Below are 26,233 nucleotides of genomic sequence, written 5' to 3' on the forward strand. Positions count from 1 at the left end.
AACATTTCTGGATTTACCCCCTGGTACATCATTACATATTTACATTATAAACATATTATCAACTATGGTTATTACTTGTTATTAGAAAATAATTAGTTTTTCTTATTTTTTTTTCACTGTAAACGTCTTGAGTCTTAAACGTTTATACGTACATCAGATAAACCAGTTTAAGCAAATAAAACGATTTTAAATTCTTAAGCTACATAGCGCGAGCGCTTTAACTTTCAAAACGGTTTAAATTTAAACCGTTTTAACGCTATCATATAAACGTAGTAATTGACCCTAACAATGACCATAGTATATAAATATATAATATTATGCTGGATTTATTTTCCTTTACGCAAAACAAACAACTGCGGTAGGATAACTGACAAAGTACTGAAGCACCTAACTTGATTATTAATACATGGTCATAACTAATAAAATATTTTTTATAAATTGATCACTGTTAACCATGGCTATCAACTCAGGTTGGTTCTACGCCGCTATATACTGCCCATGTATATCAATGGTCTATAAGGCATAAAGATATGTGTATCCTAAACTATTATAGCTATCTCTTTCTAACAACAAAGGTCACGCGGTGTTATTAATAAAGGCCTTAAATTATTGAGAGCCACTCGCAGTAAATTTAAAAACAAGTCCATATCTCTATATCATTTACCATTGGTCGAAATTAAGAACTGAGGGTCCAGTGTTGTCTCAGACTATTTATGTACCTGCCCCCTAAAAAAAGCGTCCACCCGCAGAGTATGCAAGCACATACACTGCATACCCCGTGCGCACGCCTATGGTCTGGATACTCATATAAGTTAGGATATTAAAATCTACAGAATTTATCATTATTCAATTTTATGACAAAGGCATTTTTCTTTTTTTTTTTTCATTTTTTTTGCCATATAATTGTTATCAATTATTTGTATTAATCATACCTATTTCTTATAATATCTATATTATTTCAATTACGATACATATAATAAATTATAATAGGCCATGCGCGTAGCTAAAAATTTTAAAATGGGGGTGTTATTCAAAATTAATCGACAAAATTAGTATAATTTTATTTGTTATAACTTAAGCTTGGAAGTTATTAGAGCTAAGCAAGGAAACATTTAAATGTAAATATGTATGAACAATTTATAAAAATTCCAAATACTAAAAACCATTGTATGTTGTTATTAATTTTTACTAAAACAAAATATGTAAAAATAAAAAAATAAATTGTAATACTTCAAACATGGTGGAAAACTGTTTACCAATTTTTACATTTTATTGAACTGAAAAACGTCAATTAGTATACAGTTTTTAAGGTGTTTTGTATAGGCAACCCACTTTACATCACATTCGATATTTGCTATTTTCCTCGCAAACTCACATTACAGTTTTTTTTAACTCGATCATTATAAGGGGGTAAATGTTATACTTAATGTTGAATTACTGCATGTCTGCATACTCATTACTCAATATTATTTAAGACAGTTTCCTCATTGAATCTGGTTACGAAATAAATAAATTTGTAATTTCGGTTACAAAAGTTTAACATTAGCCTAAACTGTATTGTAGTTTAATGATACCTAATAGTGATGGGCACAACCGACTAGTTTTAATTATCGATTGTCTATCGATAGTTTCAAAAACTACCGAGTGATTTTTCAATTGAATAGATATTATTATCCATCGATTGTTTTTAAAAATTATCGAGTAATTCACTCGATAGTTTTCTTTCGGTAGTTGCATACGTCTTACACCGACTAGTTTTGACTATCGATAGTTTTCATTCGGAAGTAAATAATAATACACGTCTAGTACCAACTAATTTTGACTATCGAGTTGAAAAAAAACAATCGAGTGATTTTTCGGTATTATCGACCGAATTTACTTGATCACAATTTGTGATAGACATTTTAAAGACAAAAATATAAAAAATGAAATAACCAGCCTTGATACTCGATAGTCGAATCTCGAATGACAACATTGACACCATCATGGCTAAATAGTAAATAATACATAACCTTTCCTAAAAAGTAAAAATTTCGATAGTTCGATTAGTTTTTAATAGTTCGATAGTTTTATAAAACAACCGAGTAATTAGATAGTTTAAACTATCGAGTACTTCGATAGTTTTCACTCGGGTTGTGCCCATCACTAATACCTATTATTGAACCTTCTAACGTCATAATAGGTACCTTATTGTAGATATATCATACCAATATTCGATGAGAAGAAAACATCTACTGTAGTTACTTATTATACATATTATACGTAGGTACAATATACATTTGAATACCTTTTCAATAGCGTAAATATTCTTGATTTTGTAGTGTTTTTCATCATTGTGTATGAGTAGGATGTAGGTACCTACTTATTAATTATTATTACCTACTGAATACATGCATCAAATAGTTAAATTTTAAGAAAGTATTTGTGATTAGTAAAACAGTAATAATATATAATAATATACAGTAATAGTAATATATATTTATGTGAACACCATCTACAGGTCTACACCTTATAAATGATTTATTGAACTTTAAAAACTACCTATTACATATTTACAAACATTTGTAACGTTTGTTCATGTTTGGCAATATTATGCCAGCAGCATAGAACATTCGGGCGCTGAACGTTTGGGCACATTGTTCCAAAAGCCAACACGTTTGGGCACATATAATAAAAAGTATTTTATAATTTTACCTGGTAAATCAGAAAACGTATGGGTACACAATACACATATTATACAAAACACGTTTGGGTACACCTTATAAACACGCGATCTACAATAGTGGTATTATACTAATATACTTTATCTAAAAACCAATTAATATCAATTACTTATATACTATTTTGATTATTCTATGATTATTATCGTAGTATACGTGACTACGAATTTATACGTAATACATGTACTTGTTATCGACTAATAATTCAGATAATGTTGAGTATATTTTAAAAAAATACAATGAGTTTAAAGTTGACAACGATGTAAGGAATTATCTATATGACATCGGTCCACTCTTTGTCGGAAAAAAAATTAATATAGATAAGTAAATGAATAAAATAAGATTTTAATAGAATTTTTGTAATGAATGACCAAATATTTTAATATAATATGAAAAAATAAAATAATTAAAATATTAAGAATAATAAAAAATAAAGTAATAAACATTTTTGGGGGACTATTAAGAGCCAACCTCCTCGCGGTGTCTCCTGGGTAACGCTAATAGTCTCAAAAAAATAAAATGTAAAAGTAGAAAATGTACACTTAAACGTTGGTACCTACTCAATCGTAGTATTATTTTAAAAATATTATGTTACCCAAACGTTGTATCGATTTTTGGGGCCTGAAAAAAGGTGTACCTAAACGTGTGTTCCCAATCGTTCTCCCGAATAACAAGTAAAAATATCGTTTTGTGCCCAAACGTGTTACGGCCGAACATTCTATGTCAGTAGTTTACTTAGAAAAAGTTAGCTACAAGGTAACCTACGTATTCATATTATAATCACATCGATGGTAAATATATTTAGAGTGTTAAATATGAACAATATTGTTTTAATTGTTTGAATTAATGAACTTTTAATTCCAATCATCAGAATTAATGATATACATATACGTCTCAAAAATGGTTATTATTAAATGTATTTTGTTGTGCATGTATAATATGTACTATAATATTATAATATGTCTCAAAATCTACTAACGCTGGACAATAGGTATAGTTAATTAGTATAGTAAATGGCAGATCATAGGTAAGGTAGGTAGGTATGTACTCTATTCAAAACTCTTGTGTTCGTCTATCTGTGGATGAGATTAATACCACATAATAGAACGATAAATGCTGAAATCTAAAATAGAGAATTTTATGGAGATTCCATTTAAATTTTCGGTGTAACGAATGTTCCAGTAGTTAAACAGATGGTTTTCAAAAAGTATAAAAAAAACAAAATTATGATTATAAATTGTGACAACGAATTATTAATTGGTATAACCACGCTTCAGGTTAATACCACGGATACCACGGTTCGTATAAACGGGGCTTTACCCTACATACGTATAGGTACACGTATAATTTTTCGGATAAAATAAGTAAGGTTGTTCGGTAGAATTATTTTTGAGTTTTTGACTAGAATATTTTTTGGATAAAATACGGTTCGGACGAAATACTTTTGGATAAAATATTTTCGTTCAATATATTTTCGGCGTTATTGTTTGCTGATATTTGATAGGTCACCTACTAATAATTACTACATCTAATATTACGTAAAACCCCAGGGGCGTCTCCAGACCTTGGCCATGGGGGGAGGGGGGCGAAATAGTAAAAAAAATAATTCTATGACCACGAATACGTGTTTTGATAACAAAATAATATTATGAAATTTCATATTATATTATAATTTCATATGAAAAAAAAAAAGTCAAATAATTTAATATAAATTATAAAATTTACCAATAATTACCATGTAAGTCAGTCACCTTATGGAGGGGACCATCGCCCCCCTTCGCCCCCCCACAAGGACGCCCCTGTAAAACCCACATATATATATAATATTATTATAGCCCATATATGTAGTTTAAATATTTTTAAAACTATTTTTTTTTTATTAGGGTTGAGGCTTCGACAACAGAGGTCATTAACATTTGGAACGGTGAGGAAGGGTACTGTTGGGTTGGAATACGTGTATGTTGTGGTGGTAGAATTTCTAGTGGGGCACCCGTAGGTTTCTGCCGTGCCCCGGGGTGGGGGATTTAGGCAATTCTCTTTCAGACACCGTGACTGCCTGAAAAACATTGCCGCCTGTGGCTGGGATTCGAACCAGCGACGATGCACGTCCCAACCACCGCCTTAGTCCACTCGGCCACTCCGTCCCTCAAAAAATTATTTTTATGGATTATTAAAAATATTAATGACTCGGAAACTCATAAGAATAAGAATTTTGACCAAGATACATCAACATTTTAAAGAAAATCATCAGCTTAATAGTTTGAGGTACAATAGGGGGTCTAATTTCAAAAATAGTAATTTGTTTCGCCACAGGACACTCCTTAGGACCAGTACTACAAAAAATATCAAAATAATCTTCTGGTAGGAATTTAATAAACTATTACCTAATACATAATAGATACTTCTCAATAAAAACCTATTTTAGGTTGTTAACCCTAAAAATATGTTTTTTTGTAAGTTTAGTTGGGCAATTGGACAAAAATCATCAATCTCGAGAAAAAGTGATAAAAATATCCATTTATTAAAAATTTTTAAATTGTACGTGTATGTGGCATTTTCTTGCGTTTTACATTCTTGCGTAATATTTTCCTGTTTTTAATTTTTTGATTTTTCATGTTCCTGTACAGTATTATTCCGGGTAATTCCATTCCCGGTAGTAACTTTCCTGTTTTTTACATTCCAGTGATTTATTTTCCCGAATTTAATGTTCCGGTGCAATATTCTTCCGTATAATTTTATTCCCGGTGATAACTTTTCTGTTTTATGTATTCCTGTGTTTTGTTTACACGTTTTTTTCTGTTCCGATGTATTATTTTCCTATGAAATGGATTTCCCAAGAATTATTTTCCTTGTAAAAATTTATTCCTGTTTTTTATTTTCCCGATCTTCACGTTCCTGTGCTATATTTTCCTGTGTTTTATGCGCCCCCGGACCGCCGTTGCCTCGCGAGATTATCGACGAGTCATATACCGAGCGTTTGTATTCGTGGGTGCATCAACGTACACGAGTTGTCCACCGGTGCTGCTGTCATTCACGCCGGGAGCTCGTCAACCATTTTCACGGGTCACAACACTCCACGTCGTTGCATTCCAGGGTCACGTAACGTTACCCATATAATTATTTTTCTATTTTACAATATTTCTGTGTTGTAGTGATTTATTTTAGTCATAAGCTCCCACCCCTAGCCACTTAATTGTTATAGTTGTAAGACGGTAGGAGAATAAAATTAATACCATTTACATCGTGTCATCAAATTCTCTTTTTTGTCTCCTCTTCTTCCGGTTCACATTTTTTACAAATATCGGTGGAGCAGGAAACCGTAATCTCCTTACTTCGGACCTGCTGCCCAAACAAAGTTAGAAAAAAATATTTGAACTATAAGAAGCTATGTTGCAATCTAAGCGAGCCAAGCTTATGGCGGATAATATACAATAATAATATATACCTATTTAGTATGATCTCATACTAAATTTTAAATTCAACAAAGCAGTTTTATTGTTTTATTGAGTTTAATAAAAACAAATATTTTCAACGAGCTTATTATATAATTTAGTTGTTACTTGTTATCATGATTCATTGTATTTTGTGAAGAATTAAAGTGAAGAATACTCATTAATTCTTAATTTTTTTTTTAATACTTGGTATATTATGTATATATATTATTATATTTACATATTTTTATTGTCATACATTATTATATATTATTTAGTAAGATCTCATCAAGAACCATCTAATAACATATACTAAATTTTAAATGTAACAAGGCTGTTTTATTGTTTTATTGAGTTTAATATAAATAAATATTTTCCATGTGCGCTACAAATTCCATGTTACAAAACGAACTATAGGTAACGATATTTTTTTTTAAAACTTATCATTTCCGGAAATGTCACGTTTTGCAGAAAATCAAAACAAAAAAACTATTAAAAAATGATAAAATAATTTAATATTTTTTATTTCTCAAACAATTTCCTTTTCTAAAAATAAATATTTAATTATTATTAATTAAGTTACCCATAAGTCCTAATTTGTACGGTTCGTTTATAACAGAAAATCACTATTCCTGAAAAAAAGCAGTTTTTGCAAAACACGTTTTGCATAGAAACACCTAAATTATTATAGATGCAAAATTAACTATATTGTTCTATGTTTTAACACTTACTATGCTCCATGTTATGTTGATGCTTTGTATTCCACTCCTTAATTTTATCTTATAATCAGTTATTTGTGGTTCTAAAAAATGTATTAGATATTTTTCAGTTATGTAATCAGAAATATTCATTAGGGGAGGGGGATATATTCATTATTTCTAAGAAAAATCACAGAATAATGCTCCCTGTACTAATTTTATATTTATAAAAAAATGTATGTGTGCCATTACGCACAGATGAATTGAAACTTCTTTCGTAGTTTTTAGTGATATCTGGGCCTGAAAATGAAAAATCCCGCAGCAAGGTCTTACATGCACTGATAAGATTTTAGGTTCAAATTTGTGATAAAAAAGGGGGCAACTGGATGTCGCTCTGCTGTAAAGTAGGTCAAAAAAGTAAAAAAGTAGGTTACTGTATCATGGATAGTATTAAATTTGAATTCAATGATATAATATCATTGTATAAGAAAAACGATTCTGAGCAGAAACGGTATGTCAGTCTAGGTGTAAGACATATTATATACTTATATGTATGGTAATAAGAAAAAAGTTAACCTATAATAGGTACCTATAATAAATTCCAAATAAATCATATCACAATATCCATTAGGCTTATAACATATACATCAACAACAAACCGTGATACTAAGATAAGAAATATAATAGTATACATTAGAAGTTTCAAGTGCCCACGAATAATATTATACAATCCCAACAAAATAACTAAAATAATTTTTCTAGGTTTTTTTAATATGTAATTTCGTTAAAATTTGAACCTACAATGACTATAAAAATAAACTGTTCTTATGTATTTTTTAGATTTTTTGGTACAGAATTAGCTACTTAGGTAAAATTTTGTTTTAAATGTTCAATCCTTAGATATAAAAGTTGAACATTTTATAAATTTTTAACTACAAAATAATTATTCAATTATAAATTTGATAAATTTTGTCAAAATTCGATCTTTAAATGCTTATAAAAAAAATTGTGCCAATGTATATTTAATATTATTCAACTGCTATTGTAACAATATATCGGGAGCCTTATATTAAAATTTTACACTTTTTTACCCAACAAATATAATTTTATTGATATTCATAGAAAAAAACATTAAACAATTGAAATATGAAATAGTCCGTAAACAGCTCAAAAGAAGTCAAAATACTTTGAAAATTGAATCAAGTATAAGAATTGATAAAATAAATATTCATTGAAATTTTCATGTATCTACAGTTATTCATTTTTGAATAAATTACAACAAAATAAGAAAATCGCTACCTACATGAGAAATCGAGTGAATATCCAATGTTGTAAAAATTTGAATTTCAAAAGCTCATAAAAATTTAACTTTACTTTTTTATAGACATTTTTTTTTTGATAAGGTAGATAATCTTATAAGGAATCTTGTATTACATTTTAAAATCTTAGATTTAAAACGAAAAATGTTTACGAATTCTTAACTCAAAATAATTTGCTAATTTTCGTAATTTTTCAATATTTTGTCAAAAGTAAAAGCTATATATTATATATATAATATACAGGGTCTTCCAAATTTCGTGTGACAAAAATGGTGGAGATTACACTGGTTCTTACAGGACAGAATATCTGTCTATTGTCATACGAAATTTGGAACACCCCATATACCTATTGATAAAATATAATAATTCAAATCAACAAACAGGCCTCATTAACCAATAGCAACCACTATTATTATTTTAATCTACAACAATAAACTTAATTTTATTAGGTATTTAGTTTATTTTTTCTGAACAGATGGCTCCACTGTTGTTTTTTTGACATCTAGATTAACTACTTTTCTGGTGGATTTCCTTAAAATTTTCTTTCATGAAAACCTTCTCCATGATATATTCTTTCGTTTTAAAACAATAATCAAAAAAAACTGATTAGTAGTTCCAGAGTTTACCCTGTACAAAGATTTTCATTTCATATGTATACATATAGTTAGTTTGTTACACTCACAATTTGAAAAATATTAAGAATCTAGTCACAAATTTTTATAAGCATTTAAAGTTTAAATTTCGACGAAAAAAGTACAAATCACGAAAATATGCCAATTATTTTGAGTTAAAAATTCCTAAAAATTATACTTTTTAAATCTTTAGAAATTCCTAAAAATTTTCTTTTTAATTCTAAGAATTTAAAATTAAATGCAATGTTTCATATAAGTTTTTCTATCTTTATTATTTTATGCTACATAATATGCATTCAAAATCGTGAAAAAATATGCAACAAATATGAATGAAAAAAATCTTTAAATTTGGAATATTGTAAATAAATTCACATATAAAAGTTTAAACATTTTGCCTTAAAAATAATTTCAAAAATTAATTAACTTATAATAATAATTATAGGTAGGTAAAAAATAGGTAAGTACTAATATACAAAAAATGTTGTATTAGATTCTGAGTGGAGTGATGAATGAATTGATTTAATAATGTTGTGTGTCGATTTTGGTTTTTGGTGTAACTTTAAGACAAATTACCGTAGATACATCCAATTTTCACTGGTTGTTCATTTCTATACACGATAATCTTCTTAAATAATATTGATTTGTTTTAAATTGTTTACGGACATTATCAGTTTCAAATTGTTTTAGTTTTTTTTTTCTATTAATGTCAATAAAATGTTATTTGTTGGTTAAAGAAACTTGAAAATTGAATACATTGCTCCTAATATATTTTTTAATGATATTTGAAAAATATTAAAAATCCAAATTTATTTTTGTAAACATTTAAAATTCAAATCTTGACAAAACACGTAAAAATCACGCAAATTTGCAAATTATTTTGAGTTAGAAATTCCTAAAAATGTTTCTTTTAAAATCTAAGATTTTAAACAGCAATACACATCGTATAAGTTTTTCTACCTTTATCAAAAAAAAAATTCCATAAGAAAGTCAAATTCAATTTTTATGAGCGTTTGAAGTTCATAATTTTACAACATTTTGATATTCATTCGATTTCTTATGTGGCGATTTTCTTATTTTGTTGTTATATAAAAACGAATAACTGTAGATTGAATATATTTTACTCGTTTTGAACTGTATTTACGGACAATTTCAATTTTGATTTTTTTTCTATGAATATCAATAAGTTTTTATAAAGCGTGAAAATGTAATATGAGGCGCTTAATACATTGTTACAAATATTAAAAATATATTTTTTTTTTAATTTAAAATTTGATTTTTGACAAATGTTATCAAATTTAAAGTTTAATAATATTTTATAGCTAATGATTGAAAATTTAAAACAAGGTTAAATAGGATATATTATAAAAATTACTCTATTCACAATAATATCATCAAATATAATTAGTAATACTATGGGCTGCCAGACTGTCTTCGCTCAAAATCGGTTTTCTTATACAATAATATTAATCAAGGCGGGCATAACGAGTTAAAAAGTTAAAGCTAAGTCAAAAAGTTAATTTAATTTTAACTTTTTAACTTAACTAGTTACTTTTGGCTTTTCATTAACTTAACTGTTAACTTACTAAATTCCTTTTTTAATTAACGTGAAATTAACGAGTTAATTTTTCATTTCAAGAAGTAAGTTAAGTAAATTTATTTTGTTTTTAATCGTATTATATTTTTCGTAAAAAATATTTACCGTAAATTGTTCAAAGTTTAAATTTATATCATTCGAATCTAATTTATATGGAAATACTGTATAAAGTAAAAACACTATAGTCTATACCTAATTTAGTTTTGGGTTGGAAAAAATTAATAAATTAAATACGCTAGCGTTGTATAAACAAATTAACTTTTTTTTAACTAAATAAATAAAAGTTAACAAAAAGTAAGTATTAACTTTTAACTTAACTGAGTTAACCTATCAATCGTTAAATTAACTTTTAACTTTTAACTATTTGTTATTGTTGCATATTAACTTAACTTAACTGAGTTAAAAAAAATCATTAACTTGCCCAGCCTTGGAAATTATATAATTGAATTCAAATTTAACACCATCTATTACAGTGACCCACTTGTAAGTTGTAACTTACTGTACAGCAGAGTGACTCCCACTTGCCTACCTTTTTTAGTTTGTTAATTTAAATTCAATGATTTATTGGAAATATGTAGTTAATATTTAGTAGGTACTTACGAATACACGCGGTTTTATATTGACCATATACTATATTTTGTTCATTAAAATTTCCATCATCTGCAATTAACAAAGCTCCAACCGTATATTTAGTATCCAGCTCTAAGTCTCTGATTACTTCTGTTGTAGCGTTATTGGTGTTGCTTATTGATTTAATTTCAGAACTTTTATATGTATTTTCAATCAATGACTATGAAAGAATAATGATTATTGATTAGTAAGTATGTATATGTTACAAGCACATTTAAATGCACCTAAAAGGATTCGATAGATATTATTAACAATATGAATGGCATACTATTACGGCTAATAACTGTATTAGTCTACGAGTTGAAAAATACCCAATATCAATTTTATAATAATATTTTATAATTTTATAATTTATACATATAAATTCAAAAAATCATAAAAATATTTGGTCATCCTTTCTACTATAAATATCGTAACTATTAGAACATAATCACCCATTTAATTTATAACTTAAAAGCATAGTTTAGTGTGTCGAAACGTTTTCTGTTCAACAATTAAGTGTAGACTTAATTACAACTTTTCAACTCAGTTACATAGTGCCTACAATTTGTTACGTGGGACGATACATTGTTACATTACGTATGCGTTGTCATTCCTTATGTAGAAATAAATAACAAACATTTGTTGTATTAATGCAATTACCTTATAAAATAATTGATAATATTTTGGCTTTATAATTTTGTCTCCTCCTTTTATATTTTTTTCTTGAAAATCCAATTCTATTTCAATTGCATCAAAATTGGCAAAACGCAGTGTTGGTGGGCGAATGAAGTAATGATATTCTAAAAAATCAAAAACATTACTATGACAATATATTTTTGTATATGGGCACCTAATGGTATTTTTCATTTGGCATTTTGTATATACCCAATAAACATTTTGTAATTTTAAATATTAAATGTATCATTTAAAAACATTTATAGTTAAATATTTAAAATTAATGCTTTAATTAACATTTAATAAAAGTTTAAAAAACCAACTATTAATATAAAGGTAGGGTAAAATTTAATTGAAAACCAAATATTTAAAAATCAACTTTTAACTAAATCTTGTATTTGATTTCCATTTTAAAGTTGTACATTAATCATTAAATATAGCATTTATAAGTTAATGTTAAAATAAGCATTAACATTGCATTCATGTTTCAATTGCAGTATAATGTGTTATCAAGTCTTAAAAATTGGCTCAAATTATGTTTAGTATAAGGTTTATAAATGTTTATTAGAACACAATTTAATGAGTATTAAACTATAATTAAATGTTTAAAGTTATTTTTTTTAGTTTTAACTAATCTTCTATTTAAGGTTTATATGTTTATTGGGTAGGCACCTAATAAATATTAAACTTTAGATGAGTAGTACTTATTAAGTACTTTTTTAAAGTTTAGTTCAGCAGAGTGGATGAATATGATCCACTACCAAGGTGTTATAAATAGTATATAGACGATGTACCGAAAAAATTGTCAATAATAATAATAATATTATTTCAGGTGGATTATTTTATAACAGCCTGATGGACATAACATAACACCGGTCCACTGTGCAATTTAACAGTAGCATAGTGCCCTAGTTCACCCCTGACTTTAATGGTCAACGTTTTTATATTAACAAAAATAAAAAAAAAATAAATCTGCTCAATTCAAAAGAAAAATTATACAAAATTAAAATATCCTATGATTAGCACACAAAATTACGTAACAGATAAATGTTCATATTCTGCTGCAACCAAAAATAACTTACAAGATAAACCATTAAATAACACAGACTTCATGAAAACAGTTTAAACTTTAAGTAATACATTCGTTTCTCAGTTACTGCAGAAAATAATAGAAAATGTGGCGGCCATCCTTAATAATAACGTAATGTACTCAAAACTCAAATGTATCCCCATATCAATTATTATGGCAGGTAATTTAAACGCCAAACACACTAATTGCCACGTTATTAATCGGAATGGCACCAAATTACAATATTTTATTGCCAACGCGCCTTATACTGTATACGATCAAATTTTATATACTAAATATATTATTTAAGTGTAAGTTAAAATTCGATTTTTCACTAAACAAATAATTAATAATGAATTAGAGGAAGCAAGTTATAACCAATATTGTTCACACATGTTATCAGTTTAAGAGACCTTCGAGGTTTAAATCATTCAAAAGCTTTTCTCGTTTCCTTTTAATCAAATGCAGTTATTTAAATTCAGTACCTAGTTATAATGTAGTTATTTTTTTTATTTGTAGTTATTTATTTCTTTTGATATGATTAGAGAAATTAAAAAAAAGAGACTCCAATGGGCAGGACATGCATGGAGAAAAGAAGGAACTCTAATTCGAATGGTTAAATGTGGGACTCCCCAAGGAAAGAGACCCTTGGGACGACCTCGACTAAGATGGAAAGACCAAGTCAGGAAGGACGTACAAGTGACAGACCCAAGTGCCGATTGGAAGGTCTTAGCGTTGGATAGAGTGAAATGGCAAGATATATGTTTGAATGTATGATCTTAATGGTCGATTACAGACAAGAAAGAAGAAGAAGAAGTTATTTAAATTCGCACTTACAAATTAAAGAAATATGCAAGTGTTAGAATTATAACCAGCCATAGGTAGGCGACAGTCACTAAACCTGTGTAAACTGTATAAACTCTAAAGCTAGTATAGGTAAACTGGGTATAATCTTTTGTGAAGAATATTATGGATTTAATTTATTAAACAAAACATATTATGTCATTCATAAATAATCTGTTTGTTTACCATTAAATATTTATATCAGTCGATGTATTTCATTAATTTAACCTAATTTTTAATGTTTTAACAAAATAATCTTACTTTCTCTGCAATATGGTAGTATATATCCGACTGAACAACCATATAAGCAGACACCTATATATTGATCACACATATTATTAAGACAATGGTCGGAACAATTTTGTCTACATCCAGCTCCATATGTACCTATTGTACAGTCTAAATCATAAAAATAACAATATAATATTTAATATTCAATTTCCTATTGATGACATCCTATTTTTTTTATAAAATCAAATTCTTCAAGCCTATATATTTTTTACTTACCTTCGTTACACAATGGACCGGTTAGTCCCACTGGGCATGTACATCCATAACTTGTACACAGGAACATACCACGACACATTTTATCAGCCTGTATAGAACATACTCCATTACAGTCGGCTCCATAGGAGTTTACACCACAACCTGAAATTGTTTAATTATTAAATTTCTGTGAAGTCGTATTCAGACATTTGACTTTCAGATGTGGGTCTAGCTATTTATTTATCCTTTTCATTCTTTATGCACATAAATAATGTTTAAATTGGTTTTTACTTACCTACTAACTTAATGCATAATATAATTTAAGTTTTCCACATTGCTATTTATTTTTTACTACCTACTGCTAAAAAATCAACATGCATATGTATGTATATTGTATATACAATTATTTCAATACCTATGTTAAATTTATTTCAAATTTTTGTAATTTTAATTTATAGAATAAGAATATAATATATTAGGTATATATAAGTGAGAAATAGTTCTTTTGATTTAGTTACTTATAAAGCTCTTCTTTTAATTAATTATTTTTTATTAATAATCGACGAATATAATATTTATCCGGGGTGGTAGACAGATACATATTTATTAGCAAATATTTAAAAAATTAAAGTATAAAATAGTAAAAATTACACTGAATAATAATAATATTTATAGTAGAATTACAATGCATTTATAACACAATCAAAATAAAGTAAGTACCTAATAATTATTCAAGATAGGAATGATCCTCGTTTGCCAGCTTTGTCGTATTGTTCAAAGGATTATTTTTTAAATACAGTGTTGGGTAAATTGGAACAGAAAAGAAATGGAAATGGTGAATATTTCGAGGAGGGAGAAGAACAAGCTTACTCTACCTTTGTCCGTGAATATAACTAATAATCAGGAGGTTATGAATGACACAGCAAATTATTAGAAAAGCTGTTCCGAAAACGTGCAGGAGTTTTGTTACCATAACTTACAAATTAAGATTGAGTATTTTTTTTTAAAGTAGTATCAAATTAAGCATGCAAAAACACAAAGGTGGGCAAGTTAATAACAATAATTAACTTATTATCAACTTAACTCAATTTAAAAAAAGTTAATCTATTTTTTTTTTAATCGTATGTAAATCATATGAAGAGTGAATGTGTCTTTAATTTATAAATTATAAAAAACAATTTTATTGAACTTTTATCATAATGCACACTGTATATAATTTTACTTTTACTTTACTATTATTGACTAATTTAAACTATACTCATCTTAAATTAATAATTTAACAAATATATTTTTTTATATCGTATAGCAATTGAATGTCATAATACGTGAAGATGAGTACATGACCTCCATATAAATTATAAGTTATATAACATTAAAACATAACAATTGTCAATTTTTAATTTAAAATTATTAATTTTATTAAAAACATTTATAATTGCAACTCACATAATATATAATTTACAACTTAATAAAATATATAAATATACACAAAATTTTCTTATCAAGAAAAATAACAGAAATGTTTGTGTTTTTGTCTTGGATTATTTTTATTTTATACTGATATAGTAATATTTACCTACGTTTAAACGAAAAATTTTAAAATGTTTTTAACTTGATCGATTTTTTAAAAATCAATTGAGAAAAGTTAAGTTATTTCAACTGTAAATTAAACTAGTTAAGTTCATAAGTTGATTGGAAAATAAAAAAAAACTAGTCAAGTTAAAAAGTTAAAAAAAAATTAACTTTTTAACTTAACTCTAACTTTTTATTTAGTTAATGGCCATCTTTGCAAAAACATATTTTAAATTTATTCCACTTAATAGATCTAATATTTATGATACACAAAAATATCGCGATTTAAATCCAAAAGTACAAGTTATTTACACCCATATACCCTAAAATAATACCGATTAAGGTTACCCAAGGCTGGGAATTAACGAATAAAAGTTAAAATTAAGTTAAAATGTTAAGTTAGTTTTAATTAAGTTAATTAACTCGTTATTTTTTTTCACATCAACTCTTAACTTAATAATTTACTTTTTTTTCAAGATTAACGTGTTAACATCAAGTTAATTTTATTTCAAAAGTATCTAAATTAAGTTAATTTTCATCCGAAGAATAATGCAAATTTTTTAATGGGTTTTTACTTTGATGTATCATTTTAAATTTCTCCAGTAATTTTGTTGAGCGTAAAGAAAAATCATCTAATAAACCATATTATGTGTCTGGAATTTTTATTTTTGCAAATTTCCAAATTTAAACATTACACTAAGTTAAGTTACTTTTTTGTCAAACTATTAATTCTTAACTTAACGAGCTAACGAAAAAAATACGAGTAACTTTTAACTTAACTTTATAATTCTAAAATAACTAAACTTAACGAGTTAAAAAAAACCGTTAACTTGCCCAGCCTTGAGGTTACCTATATAGTACTTATAAATTCTTATAAATGTTGGTAATCATATTATATCATCATTAATAATGTACCAATAATATTGTATCCTTTAGTAATATTGATATTTATACAATATTGTAGGCATGTAACACATTATTTACATAATTTTATATTTAATAGTAGGTATACAAAGTTTATTGATAAGGAATACTAAAAGTTACAATTTTCTTCACATATTATATTAATTAAATAATTAGTTAATTATTGGTACCTACTGGGCACTTGGTAAAATAAATGTTTTCGTTGACTTATATTTTTGTATATATATTTTATTTGGATATCGACTTGGTATAACAATAAACAATAAATAATCAATTTTTCATTACCTGTCTCACAAAATTGCCCTTTAAAACCAGAAGGACAAATGCATTTTGACGATTCATCAATAATATATCCACCATTTAAACATGGACCGTCATAAGAAAAAGGTTTGACTACACCTGTTAAAACAAAAATAAATAATAATTTATTAAAAATGATTATTTTACGTAATTATATAGATGAATTATTTATAAATAATATCCAAAGCTGTGAGTTGAATGCACTAAAAACTATAAAGCGCTCATAATTTAGGAAATATTCAGAACTATCTATTTATTAGATTAATACAAATTAATTTATGAAAAATAAACTTTTTATATTAAAATATTTTGTACAGCTATTAGCTATCAAATTTGGATAAAACCAAAATCCCCCTCTAAAATATGCAAAAAAAAAAAAACATTAAAACGCATTTAAGACTAAAAAATGCAAAAATCAACAAAGTAAAATATTGTATAATACAATGTCTTGAATCACATTAATTGCCATTAAATAATCATGAAATGTGCAAGCATGTTTAGAACGTTAATACATTTAGTTGTATAGGTATATATTATAAAAAAAAAAATCCTCGCAACATGAGATCGTATTTTGCTTTCTCCCATATAAATTATTATGGAACTCTGTGTTCTGTCCAATGCCATCATTCCCACTTCTTAGTCCCTATCATGTGGTGAATCGTCTTTGGTGTGTTAATGTGGTGTATGATGTACACAACTCAAGAGCTCCAACGAAATCGACGAGCTTGTTTTTCGGCAGGAATGCAGAAGTATGACCTATTTTTGTTTGCTGCTGCTCACTGCTCAGATTCGTTCTCATATAAAGTGGTGTGTATTAGATTATTAATTATTATATATTTATAACTAATAAGTAATAACCATATTTTATTGTAGAACACTAATAAATAATAACAACATTGTAACATACTTTTTTCATTTTTATCAACAATTATATTAAGATGTTTATTTATCAAATTATGTAGATTTTTAAATACATACGGTTTCCTAGAATATTGAATGGTTTTGGTTTTTTTCCAGAAATATGATCCACAGAAATAATTCTAACATCTTCTTCATCTGCGAAAAAATTAAATATATAATACTATTACATAAGATTATTAAATTTTGATCGTTGTCAATATTGAAAATTCGTTAAGTTTCGACGAAATCGATAAATGCCACGATGTACAGTAGTTTCGTTAGTATCTATATTATGTTCATAAAAATTCCTTATCATCGTAATTATCTCTGTGGCTAATCAATATACTTAATGAGGACTTTTCATCAATAATCTATATGACAAATGTATGCCATAAAATTTAAATTATAATGGATAACTGTCGAAATAACAGTATCTATTTAAATAAATGTATGATTTTTTTGAAAATATTTTAACATAGGTAACCACCATAAACTAAAGGTATATTGAGTTGGATACATTTTTAGATAAAATCTATACCTACAATCTACATTATAATTAGAATATTTTATATTATAATAATTATTATAACTTATATTGTATTAACGTTACCTATACCTACTCCTGTTAATATTGAATCATAGACTACAATTGACTATAAGTTTCGCTCATAAGAAAGAACATTGTAATACGCTTTAAAGGAATTTGTTGTCTCCGTCTTACAAATTCGTAAAATAGCAAATGTACACAAACGAGATCACACTGAGCTTCATTAGGTTAAAAATTAAATTGAATCGACATATAAATAAATAATAAAAATATAAATATTTATTAACATATAAATCACATAAACGTGATGGTTAGAAACGTTATCGGTGTTTGTATGTGGATTTTTTACGATAGTTCCATTTTTTAGCAAGTTTTGAATTTATAAAATAGAGTAAATCAAAAATGCTTACATGCACAAACTACAATAATTACAGTTTCCTACTACTATCGCCGCCGCCATCTGCCAGTCTGCCACAACCTACAGGCTGCAACTTACAAGTTGTGACACCGCCACAAGGATCAACGTAGCTGCTACCAACAACTAACAACACCAGCTACCATCATCGCCATGAGTAGCCTATTTTGCGATCATTATTTCTCATAGTGTGATTAGAATATCACTAGTGGATATTAAAGCTTACACACTCGAGAAATACATCGCGATTGTTATGTCCCTATCACTAACTACACAGCGTGATTGGAATATTACAAGTGGATATTAAAGCCTACACGATCTCTAGTTACATGGAATATGGCATACGTAATGCATGTTAATTTGTGTATACTGTGATAATGTCCCTATCATATTCCAACGAAGATCAATAGCACCCGTGGAACTTGAATTTATGTTGAAATTTGAATTATAGTTCGAAAGGCATAATAATATATTAAAAAAAAATATTGTAAACATTTATAACTATTGTGTATAATAAAAGTAAATGATTTTTATAACCAATAAATAAATGGCGTGATAAATTCCATTACAAGTTACATAAAAGTACATAAGTAGCTAAAAACTAACATCCGTTTTCATTTATTTTAAATCTTCATATTCCATTTATCAAGTATTATTGTTTTTGTATTTTTTTACCATAGTTCAGACATTGGGCAATTCGTATGAGTCCAAATTTAAAATATTCATCAAGCCATTGAAATATATATTTCATATCTACGGTTAATTTTAATGACAATTTATATTCCTGATTGTTCTTAAAATCTATGTTGGTAATTTTCAATGTTGTTATACCGCTCTGCAAGAAAAATAAATGTTACTTTTATTATTATTTTAACTTCTAAAGAAAAATAATTATAATCTTTGATTCACTCAGTATCTATACTAAAAAGTATTACATAATTTGTCAATGCGGTTGAAGATATCAACGTATTATTATATTCATCTTTTACATCCATCGTGATATTATGAGAAAGCCTTTTGCGTCTTTCATATCTGGTATAATATGTCATTGTTAAACATGTTTCATCATCTTTATCGGGTGTCCAATAAAACGTGAAAAAATTACAGGTTAAACGAGATACATTACTCGTGTGACTGTGTAACAGACATTTTTCAAAGTTATAATATTCATAAACATTATAGCATTTATTCAATTGGTTTCCTGAAAATTATTAACGCAGTATATTAGTATTAGGCATTAGGTACGTAGGTAAGTAGGTACCTACCTAAGTTTCTTAATATTTTAGATGTCAACATCTAAGATAGGTAGAATAATACTATCTATAATACTATAGGTAGTAGATAATACTAGGTACCTAGTACCTACCTATTATTAATGCATCCGTGTTAATAAATTGTGCATTTAAACAATGATTGAACATTATGATTAGGTATTGATAATATTACAATACACGTAAAAAAGGTTTGATAGTATTGAGGGGTGACATTCCAAAATGTACTATTGCCACTTTTCATATTGTTCAAGAAACACGATTTTATGATGTGAACTATTATTAAACTGTAATAAAATAGTAAAATATGCTAATAATACAGAAAAATGTACCTACTCAATATATTTTTGATGCAAAAATGTCTTTAAATATATAATTTCTCTACTTAAATTTATAATTTAAAATGTGGATTGCGCCATAACTATTTCCACCTAATAGTACATTTTGACCTAACAATACAAAGACAAGTTCTGCATGAAAAGAAAAACATCTATAATTATTTCCCTAGATGTCTTGGGCCCGAAATGTGCATTTAAAACGAAATTAAAATATTATACTAAATTCAAATTGGCAAATACCTATTAAATAAGAAACTTAAATATAATATATGTGCAAAACCTAATATAAATTTTATTCAAATTACCTGAATCCATCGATCGATATTCATTCCTGTTACAACCGTCTCCTATAACAAACATGATTTATTGAAAATAATCATAAAAAAATCTACCACATACTTACATACGATAAAATCGCATATAAATTTTTAAATATTATTAGGACATATATTTTTCCGGGAAAGAGGGAGGGCAAATAAAAGATATTGATTTCATTTTATAGCACTTTTATAACCCATTTCAGGTCATTCAGTCCGTGCTCCATTAATAAGTAATAACTCACCATTTAAGTTTATAGTTTGTCGATTCCAATCATTTGAGTTATATGAAGTACTCATTCGACTATTGTTCTGAAATGATCCAAGATTTATGATTTCTTTTATATTCATTGATATAATATGAATGTCATCATCATCGTCTTGTATTGGCATTCCAATAGCATCAGTTCTTGAATGTATTTCAATAACTGAATTCATTCCACTGAAGGTACCTGAAACCATTCATGAATCCGTTTAACAATACAAAACAACATACACATTTAGAGTGAAAAAATAAATTAAGATTTAATTATTTAAAAATTAAGATTAATATAATCTTTAGGAGTATAATTTTAAAACAATAAAATTATTTTAACTAATTTTAAGCTATAAGTTAAACCACGATCTTATTCCTTCAACTTCGTAGATTTGTCTGCATTGACTGATTATGTAATATTACAATATCTTTGGGGGGAGGGACAACATTTTTAACATAAATCATCAATGTGAGTGGGGGATAACACACAACTAAAAAATAAGCGCTCTTGATGGTATTTGGGAGGCTAAGCCCACTCAAGTCCCCCTATTTCCGCCAGTTTATATTTTATTAAAATATATGCAACGTTTTTAGAAAAAATTCCATATTAAATACCGTATTAGGTGCAATAAAATAATAAATAACCTACTAATAATCCTCATGTAAATGAAAAAAACCATGAATTTTTCTCAGAAGTGGCCTCAGAATTATTTTTTGTATATAAAATTTGTTTTATACAATTTAATTAAAATTTAACACATCCATTACAGAATCTCATCGCCACACAACACCTAACGGACAGTAAAGTAGTCATGATATTTAAATACCTAGTTTTACATACGATATTTTGGAATTTGGTGTCACATAAAATACAATTTAATTAGGTATTATTTTATTGATGTATTTATTAAATAACCTAACCAAACTGATTATAAAATGTATTATATAGGTCAGATACTTTATATATGAAATCAAATCGATAATATGAAGTGCTGATAAAATAAATAAATGGGCAGAGGCGGGCATTAACTAATACAAATTTAAGTTAAGTTAAAGGAATTTTTTTAAACTTTTAAACTTAACTAATTGGTTTAATTGGCAGTTCAAATGACTTAGATTACCTCAGTTGATTTAAAAATAAAACATCTATTTAATTTTTTTTTTTTTTAATTTACTTTTATAGTTTTATACGTACCTATATATAAGTATATATCAATGTTAAAACAAAAATAAGAACATTCCAATAGTCGTGTACTACTATAATAATACAAATATTTCCAATTATTTTGCATGATAAAAAATTTCGACTATTTTAATTTCATTCCTATTTGATATAAAAAACTAACATTTGTCAAATTATTAATTAAGATTTGTTTGGCTTAAATATATTTTAATAAGCATGTGAACTGTAAATGTAAAATAGGTACACACTGTTATTACGGTAAACGTGCAATAAAATTGTTTATTTCAATTTAGAGAAATTACAAAGAGGGCAGTCACTCTGTTTGTGATTCATATAGGTACTAAATAAAAATAGTAGATCTACTTTTAGATTCTGAACGGAGCGATGAATGTTTTGACTTTACAATGATGTGTGTTTTTCTTTTTTAAGTTTTGTAGTAAAAATCAAATGATAATAATTTACAAACCATTGCTGCTATTGAATGACGACATATTTGTGACTCTATAAATTGTAGTTATGTCAAAATCTTCATAAGCATCTAAAATAAAAACAAAATAACTGTACACATCAAACTTAAAACAATTACTCGCTTAAGTTAATATATTTAAATTCAATTAACATTTTGTGCACCTATGATAAACTTAGTATTTATGACTCATCAGTGGATATTTTAAGGAATTATCACTGGGCGACACAAAAAAAAAATTCACGCTGACTATCAAAATTAACATATCATGATCTTATTAAATACTTTTCAGTGTTAATTATATTCATTTATAAATAATAATTTATAATAATAGTTATTATATCGATTATTCATATAACTTCGCAGAATATTATTAATGTTACATCAATACCATTGATTATAAATTATACTATTTTTACTAGTCTTTATAACTAATGGTAATACGTTATACGTATCATATTAGGATTATTGTATTTTGTACTATATTATTATTATTGAAAATAGGTACTGTATTTAGTATAAGTCCAAGTATAAAATATTAGTTTTTAAATTATTTTATACTTGGGTACCGAAAGTGACGAAAGTCCTGTCATCGTAGTATCGTATTATTATTAACATATTATGGGTACCTACCTTGAAAGGCTTGAATGTTTAAACTGTTTAAAGGTTCAATGTTAAATAATTATTTAGCTAATAGCTTGTAGGAACAAGGACTAAAATAAAATCAAATCCAATCAATTTCTTTGATATTTTCCGGGCGATTGATGACCAGATGAAACATTTCGAATTTTGTTACTTCCCGCGCTTTCTTGCATTGTAAAAATAATTCGGTAAATTTACTGAGCTCACAACTCATACAACATTGTATCATTCTATATTTCTACATTTCTGTCACCCAGTATATTAGTTAAAATATCCACTGTGACTTATACCTTTAATATTTTCGTTCATTTACGATTAAGGAATCAGTATTGGGTAGTATTATGAATAAAGACATAAAATATTCCAAGTACAGTATTCGGCCACGGTAATAACCAAAAATTCCATAGGTACCTATACTTTTATAGATTAACATTTATATAATCATAATAATAAAATCAACAAACCTAAGAAATTAATTTAACTATATTCCTAATTTTCTATTTTAGTAAATTGATATGTAATATGCAACATCATTAATAATTTTTATCATTATATTTATTATTTAATTATTTATAAATTAACTTGAATTTGATTAAAAGTAACTTGTTATCTATTAAATTTATATCAATTAAAATAAGTTAAGTTAAAAAATAAGTTGATGAACATTACATTTTAAAAATTTAAGTTAAAAAGTTAAAATTATCTCAACTTTAACTTTTTAACTCGTTTTTACCCAGGCTTGACTATTAGTAGGTACTAAATATGTTTAATTTAAACAAGATACGTCATGTCCCATCATTGATTTTACATTTGTATCCGATTTATTATTAGCACATTCTTAAAGATTTGAATATTTATTTTAAGTGTATTTAAAATTTTTAACATTTTTGTTGCGAGTTTATAGAATAAATTATCCAAACTTAAATAAAATAAAAATAACAATTGTAATATTATTTTCTGTGTAATATATGTACCTATAATAAGTAAATAAATATTGTAAAATGGTGTTTATACTAAACTATACAATATACATACACATATTTAAGGTAGGTACCCATATCAAATAAAATTAAATGACAATTTGTTTAAGGTTTATAAGAAAATAAATTCCAACGAAATTCCGAAAATATATACTGCGTGTTATTATATTTTATTATATTTATCAAATTTCTCTTATACGTATTTCGTGAATTTATGTAAAGAAAAATATTATGCAAACCTATATGGCTATATTATACATATAGGTAGATACTTTATATAGCTCACAGTAAACTACCTAAGGTATAATATAATATCTTATAATCAAACATTATATTAATTTATACATATTGCATGTATCTGATGTGTTCAAGTTTAAATGATTAATTGTAATTTAAAACATTTAATATATTATATTATATGGGTTGGTTAAATTGTTTCAAATTAACATCGGTGCTTGAATTCAAACACTAAGATAATCATTTTTATTTATGAGGTATATTTTACATCAATAGGAATTACTTTTTTATCACCTTTAACACATGCGGGTGTGACGTGCTCTTAATTATTTTGCACTAATTTATCAAGGATTAGAATTAGAACACTTATACTTGATACATTGTTTTATAAGTTATAAATTCATTAATCTTTAAATACAATACATTTTTCATGATATTTTAATCGGTGCTTACCATATTGATGACGGTAAGATGAAATCGTGCTTTCAGAAACGTCCAAAATGTGTGTGTAAAAAAAGATTAATGCATACAATAACTTGTTACTATTATAAATCATAGTGAATCAATAATTTTTTTCATTAAATTCTTGAGATTTAATACACTGTGAATTTTTAAAACTATTAACTGAACAGTTTGTAATTAATTAACCAACTAAAGGAAATGTCGAGAATAAGAGTATAGGTAGGTATTTAGGTATAGGTACAATAAGTACCTACTACAACATAATTTTATCATTTTTAAACGAATATAATATTTATGAAAGGTCATTGATTATAATTTTAATGTATACATATATTTTTATTTGTAGATATTTTTAAATTTACATATGTACCTATATTATGATAATATGATATATTGCTTATACCTACATTTATTCATTCAATGATTAGGTTATACAGCTAGTTATATTTATGTTTATATTTTATTATTACCGATGAGAACTATTTTTATCCTAATACAGACCAAACAAAGAGTAGGTTAATACCTAAAATATATTTATCGCCAGTATTTTAATTTGCTAAAAGCCTGTATCTGCAAATAATGCGCTAAACTACCAATTAAATTAATATTAAAATAATACCAGTTTAGACATTCTACCGTCTAATATTCGTCGAATGTTCTAAACACTTGATAAGTCAGTCCATAGTCTACTTATAATAAAAACAAACTCGTCTTCTTATTGTTTATTAATCGTTTTAACCTGAACAAAATGTACGGTCCACCGATATTATACTTACGATCGTTGTTTTATTGATATGCGTATAAATATATTTCAATGACACAAATGTAATTACCTGTGTCAACCAAGGCTGGGCATTAACGAGTTAAAAAGTTAAAGTTAAGTTAAAAAGTTAAGTTACTTTTAACTAAGTTACTTAACGAGTTACTTTTTTTTAAGAAGTAACTTCTATCTTAACGAATTACTTTTTTTTTAAAGTAACTTATAACTTAACTCGTTAATTCATTTTATAATCACGTTAAATTATATACTTTTATAATTAATTTGATTATTAATATTTAGTTCATAGTTGGTAATAACAAAGTAAAATTTAAAAGTTTTACCATCACTTTGGAAAACTTTTAGGTAAAAAAATAAAATATACAAATATTTAATTATTTTGTTGGATTTCATAATATATAAGTACTTACAACAAAATACATTTTTTTAAGATATAAAGACTTACTTTATAATATTATGTTATTTGTAGATCTTTAACATGAGGTGTAAATGGTGTAATTATAAGTTTTATATGAAAAAAAAAGTAAATTATTTTTAACTAAGTTAAGTTACTTATTTTTTCCAAC

General features: G+C 26.4%; 1 protein-coding gene across 1 annotated transcript; it reads right to left on the reverse strand.

Moving 5' to 3' along the window:
• Positions 1-6,771: 6,771 nt before the first annotated feature.
• On the reverse strand, positions 6,772-25,093 carry LOC107884572. The gene is made up of 13 exons (XM_029489457.1): positions 24,881-25,093; positions 22,569-22,640; positions 20,909-21,115; positions 20,652-20,693; positions 19,673-19,938; positions 19,413-19,572; positions 17,854-17,931; positions 16,861-16,974; positions 14,101-14,241; positions 13,855-13,992; positions 11,667-11,806; positions 10,995-11,184; positions 6,772-6,953 (listed from the first exon to the last, which is right to left on the reverse strand). Exons 1-13 carry the CDS (start codon positions 24,981-24,983, stop codon positions 6,865-6,867), a joined length of 1,740 nt encoding a protein of 579 aa, XP_029345317.1. The 5' UTR covers positions 24,984-25,093; the 3' UTR covers positions 6,772-6,864.
• Positions 25,094-26,233: the final 1,140 nt, after the last annotated feature.

Source organism: Acyrthosiphon pisum, chromosome A2, assembly GCF_005508785.2.
Source record: "Acyrthosiphon pisum isolate AL4f chromosome A2, pea_aphid_22Mar2018_4r6ur, whole genome shotgun sequence".
Classification (NCBI taxonomy): domain Eukaryota; kingdom Metazoa; phylum Arthropoda; class Insecta; order Hemiptera; family Aphididae; genus Acyrthosiphon; species Acyrthosiphon pisum.

Excerpts from the sequence above, each read along its gene's own strand:
- LOC107884572 (XM_029489457.1), bottom strand. The coding sequence starts at position 24,983 with ATGATTTATAATAGTAACAAGTTATTGTATGCATTAATCTTTTTTTAC. Across the intron at positions 21,116-22,568 it reads GTCATTCAATAGCAGCAATG|GTACCTTCAGTGGAATGAAT; the intron begins GTTTGTAAATTA and ends GAATGGTTTCAG. Across the intron at positions 20,694-20,908 it reads ACAAACTATAAACTTAAATG|GAGACGGTTGTAACAGGAAT; the intron begins GTGAGTTATTAC and ends TGTTTGTTATAG.